The 15,437-nt window shown below is 36.0% G+C and overlaps 1 protein-coding gene across 6 annotated transcripts in view; it reads right to left on the bottom strand.

Moving 5' to 3' along the window:
- Positions 1 to 15,437, bottom strand: part of RPS6KA6 (ribosomal protein S6 kinase A6) — a 166,714-nt gene that overhangs the window by 97,795 nt on the left and 53,482 nt on the right. For 4 of the 6 annotated variants that reach the window (XM_017668067.3, XM_037004820.2, XM_037004821.2 and 1 more), the window contains exon 2: positions 14,458 to 14,517. In XM_017668067.3, the coding sequence (XP_017523556.1) occupies positions 14,458 to 14,495 (38 nt within the window). In that variant the 5' untranslated portion in view covers positions 14,496 to 14,517. Of the gene's footprint in view, positions 1 to 4,135; positions 4,192 to 14,457; positions 14,518 to 15,437 lie in introns of all 6 variants that reach the window. The other 2 variants (XM_037004819.2, XM_017668046.3) reach the window with 1 other exon arrangement.

Below are 15,437 nucleotides of genomic sequence, written 5' to 3' on the forward strand. Positions count from 1 at the left end.
AATGGAAATAGGGTAACAGGAGATTCATTCCAGAAAATGGAATTGTGTCAATACTCAATAGAACTAACTTTGTGATGATAATATTTCTAATTTAATAAGCATTTTTTTCCTTTGAGTGTGAATATACATGAATATCTTTCCAGATTATTCATGATCAGTATTTTATTACAGTGTTGTACTCAACACAAATGAAGATCATAATGACCTCAGAATTTGTACTTCTAGTAAAATGCTGATACTGATTTAGTAATTGGCCATCAGCCTTTTCTAGTAAAGTCTTATGTTCCTAGGCAAACAACTACTAAATTATGACTACTAGCTTGCCTTCAAGTAGACAGTAGTTTATAATACCCTGGCTGCAAATAAAAATCACTTGAGAAATTAATATTTATTAAATATACCTGTTCAAGTCCCACCCTCAGAAATTACGGTTCAGCAGAACTAGGGTGGGGCTCAAGCATGTGTATGTTTCAAAACCTCTGCAGATGATTCTGATACATGCTCAGTATCAAAAATACTACTTATATGCTTCTAAAATATACAGTTATATTTACACATGAATAGATATGCACATATATATGCAAATATATAGATATGCATACAAATATACACACATATATACATACATACAGAGCTTACTAGGAAGTGTTTTATCATTTGTATGCCACTGGCTTTTTTTAACTGTCAAATTATCTGATTCCTCCTGTGTCATCATTTCCAATATTGGTATTATTTCATGTGTTCCCCTTCCCATTCTTGTCTATTTCTTAATATTTCTAGTCTCCCCAAGGCTATATGTATTGATGTTTACTATTAAAATATTCCTTTATTTGTCATCTTCAACTTTCCTTCCTTCCTCTACCTCACTTCCTCTGCTTTTCCACCATTCCAAAAGTTGGAGAGTGACAGCAATCTAACTCAAAAAAAGATAGCAATGTACTTATCAGTGATCCATTTTTTTTCCTAAGAGTGAATCATTTTCAAAAAAGCTTCTCTATCCTGGCATAATAAAGTTGGGATATATCACCTTATTTTCCTACATATGCACTCTCTTCCCTTTAATTATTCCCTCATTCAAGAAATCAACAACATTCATGAAGTACATGCCATATATTAGGCATTATACTACATATTGGGGATACAAAGATAAAATGGGGACTTGGATAGTGAATATTGTCAGAAATATCATATCCCTTAATGAAACAAAAAGGTGCATAATATGTTATGGGCTGAATTGTGTCCCCTCAAAATTCACATGCTAAAGTCTTAATTCACAGTACCAAAATGTGACTATTTGGAGACAGGGCCTTCAAAGAAGTAATAAGATTAAAATGGCATCATGAGGATGGACCCTAACCCAGTGTAAATAGCATTTCCTTTTTGTTCTTTTGGAATTCGCCATAAAAGTGAAACCATATGGTACTTGTCTTTCTCTGCCCAGCTTATTTCACTTAGCGCAATAGCCTCTAGGTCCACCCATGTTGTGAGTGCAATACTTCATTTTTTTGTGTAATATTCCATTGTGTATATATATATATATATATATATATATATACACCTATCTCCTTTATCTATTCATCTATTGATAGACACTTTGGTTGCTTCCATATCTTGGCTACTATAAATAATGCAGCAATAAACATAGGAGTTCATATATCTTTTTTAATCAGGGACTTTGTTTTCTTTGGGTAAATTCCCAGAAGTGGAATTGCTGGGTCATATGGTATTTCTATTTTTAGTCTTTTGAGGAACCTCCATACTGCCTTCTACAATGGCTAGAATGATCACCATTCCCAACAACAGTGTAGGGAGGTTCCCTTTTCTCCATATCCTTGTGAACACTTATTTCTTGTCATTTGGATAATTGCCATTCTAACTGGTGCAAAGTGATATCTCATTGTCCTTTTGATTTGCATTTCCCTCATGGTTAGTGATGTGGATCATCTTTTCATGTTCTTGTTGGCCACTGCATGTGTTCCTTGGAAAAATGTCTATTCAGATATTCTGTCCATTTTTTAATTGGGTTACTTTTTTAGTGTTGAGTTATACAAGTTCTTTATATATTTTGGATTATGTCATTTCAAACATACAGTCCCATACAGTAGGCTCCCTTTACATTCTGTTGATAGTATTCTTTGTTGTGCAGAAGCTTTTTAGTTTGATGTCACCCCACTTGTTTACTTTTTTATTTTGTTTCCCTTGCCGAAGGAGACATATTCAGAAAAAATTAATCATGATGATATTCAAGATATCCCTGCCTATGTTTTCTTCTAAGAGTTTTATGGTTTCATGTCTTACATTTAGGTCTTTAATCCATTTTTTTACTTTTGTATAGGTGTTAGACAGTTATCTAGGTTCATTCTCTGTGTAACTGTCCAGTTTTCCCAACATCATTTATTGAAGAGAGTCTTTTCCCCACTGTAGAGTCTTGCCTCCTTTGTCACATATTAATTGAACACATATGTGTGGGTTTATTTCTGGGCTCTCTATTCTGTTCCATTAATCCATGCATCTATTCTTGTGCCAATACCATTCTGCTTTAATCACTGTATCTTTGTAGTATAGCCTGAAATCAGGGAGCATGAAACCCCCTAGCTTTGGGCTTCTTTCTTGAAATTGCTTTGGCTATCCAGGGTCTTCTGTGGTTCTATATGAATTTTAGGATTATTTGCTCTAGTCCACTGAAAAATGCCACTGGTATTTTGATGGAGATTGAATTGACTCTGTAAAGTGCTTTGAGCAGGAGAGCCATTTGAACAATATTGATTCTTCCTACCCATGATCATACATGGTATATATTTCCATTTATTTGTGTCTTCAATTTCTTTCATCAGTGTCTTGTAGTTTTCAGGGTATAGGTCTTTCACCTCCTTGGTTAGGTTTATCCCCAGGTATTTTATTCTTTCTAATGCAACTGTAAATGGAACTGTTTCCTGATTTCTCTTTGTTAGTTCACTGTTAGTATATAAACATGCAACATATTTCTGTACATTGAGTTTGTATCCTGCAACTTTGTTGAAGCCAATTATTAGTCCTTATAGTTTTTTGGTGAAGTCTTAGGAACTTCTAATACAGCAACATGTCATCTGCAAATAGTGACAGTTTTACTTCTTCCTTACCAATTTGGATGATTTTTATTTCCTTATTTCTAACAGCTTTGGCCAGGGCTTTCAGTACTATGCTGAATAAAGTGGTGAGAGTGTGCACCCTTATCTTATTTCTGATCTTAGAGGAAAAGTTTTCAGCTTTTTGCCATTGAGTTTGAGGTTAGCTGTGGGTTTGTTGTATAAGATCTTTATTATGTTGATGTATGTTCTCTCTGCACACAATTTGTTGAGAATTTTTATCATGAATGGATGTTGAATTTTGTCAAATGCCTTTTTAGCATCTATTGAGATGATCATATGGTTTTTACCCTTCGTTTAGTGAATGTGATGTATCACACTGATTGATTTACAAATATTGTACCATCCTTGCATCTCTGCAATAAATCCCACTTGGTTGTAATGGATGATCCTTTTGATGTATTTTTTATTTCTGTTTGCTACAATGTTGCTCAGGATTTCTGCATCTGTGTTCATTAGGGATACAATATGACTCGTGTTCCTATAAAAAGAGGAGTTTAGGACTCAGAAAAAACACATAGGAAAAACTATGTGAAGGCACAGGTGAAAGAATAGAGCTACCAGTAAGCCAAAGAGAGAGGCCTCAGAAGAAACCAACCCTGCGAACACTTTAATCTTGGACTTCTGGTGTCCATAATTGTAAGAAAATAAATTTGTTAGGTCACCCAGTCTGTGGTACTTAGCTATGGAAACTACAAAATTTGTATATAATACCTCATCATAGTTGATCTGCATAAAGTTGCTAGTGTAAAATTAAGATTTAATACCTTTGAAATAGAGACCACTACTCTTTCCAACATCAGATATCAAATCTGAGGCAAGGATTACTATGAGTTAGATTTTTTACTGAACTTGACAGTAATTGTTGATAAATAGAAAAACTGTGAAGGTTCAACCACAACTGAAATAGTATGCTCTGACTTCTAGAATCTGTGACCATCTTTTTAATTGAGAGGGCCAATAATGCTGCAATACTGAAAAAACATACTAACAGTAGAAAACAAACTTACAAATACAGTACTCCTCCATTCATCTGACAATTGATTTTATTAGGAGTAGAAATCTCCTGTTAATCAGAAAGAGAAAGACCTTATGGCAATCCATTAGGAAACCATACAACATAACTTTATTCCAATAATTCCATAGGACTGTGAAAATAAGCAAAGATACCTACAGAAAACAGGTCAAAATAAAAGAGAGATTTTTAAAGACTAAATATTTTAATTGTATGGAAAAATGCAACATCCATCTGTTCAAACACTTGCCTTATTTGTGGGTCAATAGGCCATATGATCATCCTGAAATTCCAAGAAGCATTTAGTTGTGGATTTGTTAACATGTACTATGCAGACATATGTAAAAGCAGTTTGATATGCCCTTCTCACACAGTGAATAATTCAAGGTCAGTGAAAACCAAGCCAAGTGCCAGTGTACTTTGAAAGAAGGCTATATATTGTAATAATAATGTAAATGTTGGAATACCACCAATGTGAACTAAACAGATTGAATGACAGACACTCTGGAAAGAAACTACAGATATTAAAGTCCACAAAACTATCCATTTATAATGATGACTGAAAAACCAAAAAAGGGTAGTAAAATAGTTCTCACTTGGGTTGGTGTATTCTAGCTACTAAGGTCAACTCTTCAGTTGCTGCATCTATAAAATGGGAATAAAAATATGCCCTATCCATTTCACATCTCAGTTATGAGAGCCAAATGAGAATACTGAAAACCACAAAACACATATCAAATTGAAGTTATCAAACTTATTTATACTATTTATCTGTGCATCCCTCATGGTATACATACAACTCTACCTTATAGTGGCTGTCCATCAATAATTAGGTGAAGAAAAATGGTTAATCTAAGAGTTCTGTATAACTATAGTGCAAGGGTTTCAAATTAGAAAAGAAAAGCTGAATGAATAAAAAAGCACATGTAAGCATCAACTTTGCAAGGGAAGAAAACCTGAAGTGCAGCAAGACTAAATGTCCATCAGAATGGAAAGAGAAATACAGGAAAGAAAAGTACGCCATATAGGAAGCAGGTCAACCAGTTTAAAATACTACCTACTTACGGGTACATATGAATTTAAGTAAAACACCTCTGTAAAAGTACTTTTTAAATGGATTATGAGAGATATATATTAAAAAGTGTTTCTAAAATTAGAAACTTAGGGCTTAAAAATACTGGACAATCAGTTTTGCTTTTTTGAATGTACATTTTCAGTTAAATATAACACATTTCTGGGGAATAAAAAAATATAAATCAATTTAGAGACTAAACATATTGCTGACCTTGTGCTAATGGAATGACCAAAAAATATTATTTTTATGTGAGTCTTCTTTTGAAATTCCTAAAATATTGGTAGAATTAAAAATATTTTATTTCAGGGAATAACAAACATTCCATACAAAGATAAAAAGTAAATATAAATCAATAAGAAAATGACAAATATAAGGCATCTATACTTATTTTGACAACATAAAAATTAATCTGGAGGGGCAAAGCCAAGATGGTGGCATGAGGAAAGCAGCAGAAATCTCCTCCCCAAAATATATATATTTTTGAAAATACAACAAATACAACTATTCCAAAAAGAGAGATCAGAAGATACAGGACAACAGCCAGACTACATCTACACCTGCGAGAACCCATCGCCCCGTGAAGGGGGTAAGATACAAGCTGAGGCCCAGTGGGACCCAAGCGCCCCTCACCCCAGCTCCCAGCAGGAGAAGAGGAGTCAGAGCACGGAGGGAGAGGGAGTCCAGGACTGCTAAACACCCAGTCCTAGCCATCCACACCAGAGCACACACAAACAGTACGTGGGGTGCTGGATACTAGGAGAATGGGGCAGTAAAATCTGGCAGCAGGTATCCACAGTCGGTGCTCCTGGAACAAAGAAAAGCAAGTGCCCATTAAAAGTCTTAAAGGGAAAGGGATCCCACTGCAGGACAGAGGCATCCTTGCACAATCAGCTCAGCAGCTGGGAACCCAGGGAACTCCAGGCACCCTAACCCCCTGGGCGGCAGCACAGCTCAGAAGCCCTTCACAGCGATAAACAGCCTCCCACCTGTTCTTGCTCCAGTGTGACCTCGTCATAGAGGAGACCACATCAACTGCATATGGGGCTACCTTCACAGCGGCCGGGCAAGAATCAGAGACCCAATCTACATGCAACTGCCCAGCACAAGCTATTAGAGGTCACTGTTCTCCCAGGGAAGGAAGGCCACAAACTACCAAGAAAGGGACGTTCTCTGAGCTGACACATGCCAACTACACATGACTATCTCTATCACCATAAAAAGGCAGAAGAATTTGATACAGACCAGATTAACCTAGATAGTCTCCCCTGAAGAGGAATCTGGGGACATAAACCTAACCAATCTTCCTAAAAAAGAATTTAAAAGTAAGGTCATAACATTGCTTATGGACTTGCAGAGAAACATGCAAGAGCTAAGGAGTGAGAATACAGAAATAAAACAATCTCTGGAAGGATTTAAAAGCAGAATGGATGAGATGCAAGAGGCCATTGATGGATTAGAAACTAGAGAACAGGAATGCATAGAAGCTGACACAGAGAGAGATAAAAGGATCTCCAGGATGGAAACAACATTAAGATTAAGAGAACTGTGTGACCAATCCAAAAGGAGCAATATCTGCATTACAGGGGAACCAGAAGAAGAAGAGAGAGAAAAATAGAAACTGTATTTGAAGAAATAATTGCTGAAAACTTTCCAAAAATGGGGAAGGAAATAGTCTCTCAGACCACAGAAATACATGGAATCCCCAACAGAATGGACACAAAGAGGACAAAACCAAGACACATAATAATTAAAATGGCAAAGATCAAGGATAAGGACAGAATTTTAAAGGCAGCTAGAGAGAGAAAAATGGTCACCTACAAAGGAAAACCCATCAGGCTATCATCACACTTCTCAACAGAAACCTTACAGGCCAGAAGAGAATGGCATGATATATATAATGATAAGGGCATATTTCCAACAAGAGGATATAACCATTATAATTTTATATGTATCTAACACAGGAGCACCAGCATTTGTGAAACAAATACTAACAGAACTAAAGGAGGAAACAGAATGCAATGCATTCATTTTAGGAAACTTCAACACGCCACTCACTCCAAAGGATAGATCTACAAGACAGAATATAAGTAAGGACACAGAGGCACTGAACGAATGCCCAACAGAAGGGCCTTGAACCAAACATACTGTATCCAACACAATTATCACTTAAATGTGAAGGAGGGATTAAACAATTCCCAGACAAGCTAAAGTTGAGGGAATTTGCCTCCCAAAAACCACCTCTACAGGGTATGTTAGAGGGACTGATCTAGATGGGAGCACTCCTAAGGCTAAATAGACATCAGCAGAGAAAATAAAATCACAGCAAAGAAAGCAGACCAACCAAACACTAACTAAAGGCAAAAAACAAAACCAATTACCCAAAAAAGCAGTCAAAGAAAACACAAAAGAGCACAGAATAAAACACCCAACATATTAAGAATGGAGGAGGAGGAATAAGAAGGAAGGGAAATAAAGAATCATCAGAGAGTGTTTATAATAGCTCAATAAGTCAGTTAACTTAGACAGGAAGATATTAAAGAAGCTAACCTTGAACATCGGGTAACCACGAATCCAAAGCCTGCAATGGCAATAAGTACATATCTTTCAATAATCTCCCTAAATGTAAATGGACTGAATGCACCAATCAAAAGATATAGAGAAATAGAATGGATAAAAAATCAAGACCCATCCATATGCTGCTTACAAAAGACTCACCTCAAACCCAAAGACATTCACAGACTAAAAGTCAAGGAATGGAAAAAGATATTTCATACAAACAACGAGAAAAAAGCAGGTGTTGCAGTACTAGTATCAGACAAAAGAAACTTCAAAACAAAGGAAGAAACAGGAGATAAAGAAGGACATTATATAATGATAAGGGCATATTTCCAACAAGAGGATATAACCATTATAATTTTATATGCATCTAACACAGGAGCACCAGCATTTGTGAAACAAATACTAACAGAACTAAAGGAGGAAATAGAATGCAATGCATTCATTTTAGGAAACTTCAACACGCCACTCACTCCAAAGGATAGATCTACAAGACAGAATATAAGTAAGGACACAGAGGCACTGAACGAAACACTAGAACAGATGGACCAAATAGACATCTATAGAACACTACATCCAAAAGCAACAGGATACACATTCTTCTCAAGTGCACATGGAACATTCTCCAGAAGAGACCACATACTGGACCACAGTAAGAGCCTCAGTAAATTCAAAAAGATTGAAATTCTACCAACCAACTTTTCAGACCACAGAGGTATAACAATAGAAATAAATTGTACAAAGAAAGCAAAAAGGCTCACAAACACATGGTGGCTTAACAACATGCTCCTAAATAATCAATGGACCAAGGACCAAATCTAAATGGAGATCCAGCAATATATGGACACAAATGACAACAACAACACAAAGCCCCAACTCCTGTGGGACGCAGGAAAAGCAGTCTTACGAGGAAAGTATATAGCAATCCAGGCATATTTAAAGAAGGAAGAACAATCCCAAGTGAATAGTCCAATGTCACATTTATCGAAATTGGAAAAAGAAGAACAAATGAGGCCTAAGGTCAGCAGACGGAGGGACATAATAAAGATAAGAGAAGAAAAAAAAATTGAGAAGAATAAAACAGAAATAATCAATGAAACCAAGAGCTGGTTCTTTGAGAAAATAAATAAAACAGACAAGCCTCAGGCCAAACTTATTAAGAGAAAAAGAGAATCAGCACACATCAACAGAATCAGGAATGAGAAAGGAAACATGATGACGGACCCCACAGAAATACAAAGAATTATTAGAGAATACTATGAAAATCTATATGCTAACAAGCTGGAAAAGCTAGAAGAAATGGACAACTTCCTAGAAAAATACAACCTTCCAAGACTGACCAAGAAAGAAACAAAAAATCTAAACAAACCAAATACCAGCAAAGAAATTGAAGCAGTAATCAAAAAACTACCCAAGAACAAAACCCCTGGACCAGATGGATTTACCTCAGAATTTTATAAGACATACAGAGAAGATATACTACCCATTCTTCTTAAAGTTTTCCAAAAAATAGAAGAAGAGGAAATACTCCCAAACTCATTCTATGAAGTCAACATCAACTTAATACCAAAACCAGGTAAAGAGCCCACCAAAAAAGAAAATTACAGACCAATATCCCTGATGAACATAGATGCAAAAATACTCAACAAAATATTAACAAACCAAATTCAAAAACACATTAAAAGGATCATACACCATGACTAAGTGGGATTGATCCCAGGGAAGCAAGGATGGTACAACATTCGAAAATCCAACAACATCATCCACCACATAAATAAGAAGGACAAAAACCACATGATCATTTCCAGAGATGCTGGAAAAGCATTAGACAAAATTCAACACACATTCATGATAAAAACTCTCAACAAAACGGGCATAGAGGGCAAATACCTACAACATAATAAAGGCCATATATGATGAACCCACTGCCAACATCATACTGAATAGTGAGAAGCTGAAAGCTTTTCCTCTGAGATCGGGAAGAAGACAGGTGCCCACTCTACCCACTGTTATTCAACATAGTACTGGAGGTCCTAGCCGTGGCAATTAGACAAAACAAAGAAATACAAGGAATCCAGATTGGTAAATAAGAAGTTAAACTAAAATAAGAAGTCACTATTTGCAGATGACATGATATTGTACATAAAAAACCCTAAAGACTCCACTGCAAAACTACTACAACTAATATCGGAATTCAGCAAAGCTGCAGGATACAAAATTTACACACAGAAATCCATGGCTTTCCTGTACACCAAGAATGAACTAACAGAAAGAGAAATCAGGAAAACAATTCAATTCACAATAGCATTAAAAACAATAAAATACATAGGTATAAACCTAACCAAGAAAGTGAAAGCCCTACACCCTAAAAACTATAAGACACTCTTAAGAGACATTAAAGAGGACACTAACAAATGGAAACCCATCCCACACTCTTGGATAGGAAGAATTAATATCGTAAAAATGGCCATCCTGCCCAAAGCTATAAACAGATACGATGCAATCCATATCAAATTACCAACAGCATTCTTCAACAAACGGGAACAAATAGTTCTAAAACTCATAGGGAACCACCAAAGACCCCGAATAGACAAAGCAATCCTGAGAAGGAAGAAAAAAGTGGAGGGGGGGAATCTCGCTCCACAACTTCAAGCTCTACTACAAAGCCACAGTAATCAAGACAATTTGGTACTGGCACAAGAACAGAGCCACAGACAAGTGGAACAGAATAGAGACTCCAAACATTAACCCAAATAAATATGGTCAATTAATATACAATAAAAGAGCCATGGACATACAATGGGGAAATGACAGTCCCTTCAACAGATGGTGCTGGCAAAACTGGACAGCTACATGTAAGAGAATGAAACTGGATCACTGTCTAACCCCATACACAAAAGTAAATTCAAAATAGATCAAAGACCTGAATGTAAGTCATGTAACCATAAAACTCTTAGAAAAAAACAGGCAAAAATCTCTTAGACATAAACATGAGCGACTTTTTCATGAATGTATCTCCCCAGGCAAGGGAAACAAAAGCAAAAATGAACAAGTGGGACTATATCAAGCTGAAAGCTTCTGTAGAGCAAAGGACACCATCAATAGAACAAAAAGGTATCCTACAGTATGGGAGAATATATTCATAAATGACAGATCTGATAAAGGGCTGACATCCAAAACATATAAAGAGCTCACACACCTCAACAAACCAAAAGCAAATAAGCCAATTAAAAAATGCAGGAGCTGAATAGATAGTTCTCTAAGGAAGAAATTCATATGTCCAACAGACACATGAATAGATGCTCCACATCGCTAATCCTCAGAGAAATGCAAACTAAAACCACAATGAGATACCACCTCACACAAGTAAGGATTGCCATCATCCAAAAGACAAACAACAACAAATGCTGGCAAGGTTGTGATAAAAGGGGAACCTTCCTACACTGCTGGGGGGAATGTAAATTAGATCAACCATTGTGGAAAGCAGTATGGAGATTCCTCAAAATGCTCAAAATAGAAATACCATTTGACCTAGAAATTCCACTTCTAGGAATTTCCCCTAAGAATGCAGAAGCCCAGTTTGAAAAAGACAGATGCACACGTATGTTTATCACAGCACTATTTCCAATAGCCAAGAAATGGAAGCAACCTAAGTGTCCATCAGTAGATGAATGGATAAAGAAGATGTGGTTCATATACACAATGGAATATTATTCAGCCATAAGAAGAAAACAAATCTTACCATTTGCAACAACATGGATGGAGCTAGAGGGTATTATGCTCAGTGAAATAAGCCAGGCAAAGAGAGAGAAGTACTAAATTATTTCACTCATATGTGGAGTATAAGAACAAAGAAAAACTGAAGGAACAAACAGCAGCAAATCACAGAACCCAAGAATGGAGTAACAGTTACCAAAGGGAAAGGGACTGCAGAGGATGGGTGGGAAGGGAGGGATAAGGACGGGAGAAAGAAAGGGGGCATTACAATTAGCATGCATAATGTGGTAGGGGGCACAGGGAGGGCTGTATAACACAGAGAAGATGAGTAGGGATTATGCAACATCTTACTATGCTGACAGACAGTGACTGTAATGGGATTTGTGGGTGGGACTTGGTGAAAGGGAGAGTGTAAACATAATGTTCTTCATGTACTTGTAGATTAATGATACCAAAATTTATAAAAAATACATAAAAAAATATCCAACATGATCAAAGGAGATTCATCCCAGGGAAGAAAGGATGGTACAGCATTCAAAAATCCATCAACATCATCCACTACATCAACAAAGAGAAGGACAAAAACCACATCATCATCTCCATAGATGCTGAAAAAGCATTTAACAAAATTCAACATTCATTCATGATAAAAACTCTCAACAAAATGGGTATAGAGCGAAAGTACCTCAACATAACGAAGGCCATATATGACAAACCTCCAGCCAACTTTGTACTTAACAGTGAGAAGCTGAAAGCTATTCCTTTAAGATTGGGAACAATACAAGAATGCCCAATCTCCCCACTTTTATTCAACATAGTTCTGGAGGTCCTAGCCATGGCAATCAGACAACACAAAGAAATAAAAGGCATCCAGACAGCAAGCAAGAAGTCAAACTGTACCTGTTTGCAGATGACATGATATTGTATATAAAAAAAACCTAAAGAATCCACTACAAAACTACTAGATCTAATATCTGAATTCAGCAACGTTGTGGGATTCAAAATTAATACACAGAAATCTGCTGCATTCCTAAACACTAATGATGAACTAGCAGAAAGAGAAATCAGGAAAACAATTCCATTCACAATTGCATCAAAAAGAATAAAATTCCTAGGAATAAACCTAACCAAAGAAGTGAAAGACCTATACCCTGAAAACTACAGGACACTCTTAAGAGAAATTAAAGAGGACACTAAGAAATGGAAATTCATCACAAGCTCTTGGCTAGGAAGAATTCATATTGTCAAAATGGCCATCCTGCTTAAAACAATCTACAGATTCAATGCAATCCCTATCAAAATACAGACAGCATGTTTCAACGATCTAGAGCAACTAGTTATAAAATAAATATGGAATGACAAAATAACCCAAATAGCCAAAGCAATCCTGAAAAGGAAGAATAAAGCAGGCGGAATTATGCTCCCTGACTTCAAGCTCTACTACAAAGCCGCAGTAATCAAGACAATTTGGTACTGGCACAGGAACAGACCCATAGACCAGTGGAACAGAATAGAGTCCAGATATAAACTCAAGCACATATGGTCAATTAACATACAATAAAAGAGCCATGGATATGCAATGGGGAAATGACAGCCTCTTCAATGGCTGGTGTTGGCAAAACTGGGCAGCTACATATAAGAGAATGAAACTGGATTACTGTCTAACCCCATACACAAAGTAAACTCAAAATGGATCAAAGACCTGGATGTAAGTCATGAAACCATAAAACTCTTAGAAGAAAACATAGGCAAAAATCTCTTGGACATAAACATGAGCAACTTCTTTATGAACATATCTCCCTGGGCAAGGGAAACAAAACCAAAAATGAGCAAGTGGGACTATATCAAACTAAAAAGCTTCTGTACAGCAAAGGATACCATCAGTAGAACAAAAAGCCATCCTAACGTATGGGAGAATATATTCATAAAATACATAACCTGATCTGGGGTTGATATCCAAATTATATAAAAAGCAAATAAGCCTATTAAAAAATGGGCAGAGGGGCTGAACAGACACTTCTCCAAAGAAGAAATTCAGATGGACAACAGGCACATGAAAACATGCTCCACATCGCTAATCATCAGAGAAATGCTAATTAAAACCACAATGAGACATCATCTCACACCAATTAGGATGGCCAACATCCAAAAGAGAAACAACAACAAATGTTGGCGAGGATGTGGAGAAAGGGGAACCCTCCTACACTGCTGGTGGGAATATAAACTAGTTCAACAATTGTGGAAAGCAGTATGGAGATTCCTCAAAAAACTAAAAATATGAATAGCATTTGACCCAGGAATTCCACTCCTAAGAATTTACCCTAAGAATGCAGCAGCCCAGTTTGAAAAAGATACCTGTACCCCTATGTTTATCGCAGCACTATTTACAATAGCCAAGAAATGGAAGCAACCTAAGTGTCCATAAAATTATTTCACTTATCTGTGGAGTATAAGAACAAAGAAAAAACTGAAGGAACAAAACAGTAGCAGACTCACAGAACCCAAGAATAGACTAACTAGTCAGGGTGGGTGGGAAGGGAGGGATAAGGGGGAAAATGGGGCATTACAATTAGCACACATAATGTAGGAGGGGACATGGGAAAGGCAGTATATACAGACAAGACGAGTAATGATTCTATAGCATCTTACTATGCTAATGGACAGTGACTATAATGGGGTATGTGGGGGGGACTTGATAATGAGGGGAGTTTAGTAATGATAATGTTGTTTAAGTAATTGTACATTAATGATATCAAAATTTAAAAAATTTAAAAAAATTTATGTAGAAGAATTTTTGGGAGGAAAATCTGCCCTATATTTGGACTGACATTGTTTTATTAACAATTGGATTTTCTTATTGTTAACTTATGTGAATAAATTGCTTTAACTGACAGAAGATTTTCTCTTTTCCCAATATTCTTTCCTTATATTCTAAAAATTTTGCTTAGTAAGTTAACATGAGTACTTACTTGACAAGAATCTGCTTCTCCCTCTTCCATTGGCTCATCAACCATATTCAGAACATTCACCTGAAAAATATTATTCAAAAACTGAAGACCAAATGTATTAGAATAAAAGTAATAAGTAAATAAAATATAACCCTAGGCATTTCCCTTCACAGTCTAACAAAATCCACCCTTACTGAAAAAGAAAAGGATAAAGGACACAAAGAAGGTACTTAGAAAAGGGACATTATTAGTATAGCTTCAATATTGTCCTTGAGAATCCTTGAACTTCACAGATGTATGTTTCATTTCATATTGTTAATCAGCCTTGTTTTGGTGAACATATAATAAACATATGACCCATTTTTTTCATTAGAACTGTCCTCAAATATTTATGAGAGAAAGAAAATGTCACAGAAGAAATCTGTTGTGGGCATATATTAAAAAATGAGAATTTTATATATTTGAACAATTGTCAATTCCTTTCCATTGATTCAGTTCAATTAAATTTTGAGTCACCCTACAGAATAGTAAAATGTAGGAGAAAAATGTAAGTGGCCATAAAAATAAAATTATTTCAACACAGTAAGTTCAGTGGGTAATAATACTTACACTTTGAGCCCTACTTTACAAAAGAGTAAGTATAGAAGACTTAGATCAACAGTCTGCAAGCTCTAGGTCATGGGTCAAACCTGGCCCACCAACTATCTGTTTTTGTAAATGAAATTTTAATGGAACACAGACACATTCATTTGTTTCCATATTATCTATGGTTGCTTTCTCACTTCAACAGCAGAGTTGATCAGTTGTCAGAGACCCTTTGCCTGAAAAACCTAAAATATTTACTACTTGGCCCTTTAAAGAAAAAAATCTGCCAACAACTGATCTAAGGTGTTTAAAAATTAAGCATCATCAAGATGGTATAGAAAAAAATTTTAACACTGATTATTTGTAAAAATCCACAGAGAAATAAAAAAAAGGAGAGGAAGAAAGTGTAATAAGTA

Source organism: Manis javanica, chromosome X (assembly GCF_040802235.1).
Source record: "Manis javanica isolate MJ-LG chromosome X, MJ_LKY, whole genome shotgun sequence".
Lineage (NCBI taxonomy): Eukaryota > Metazoa > Chordata > Mammalia > Pholidota > Manidae > Manis > Manis javanica.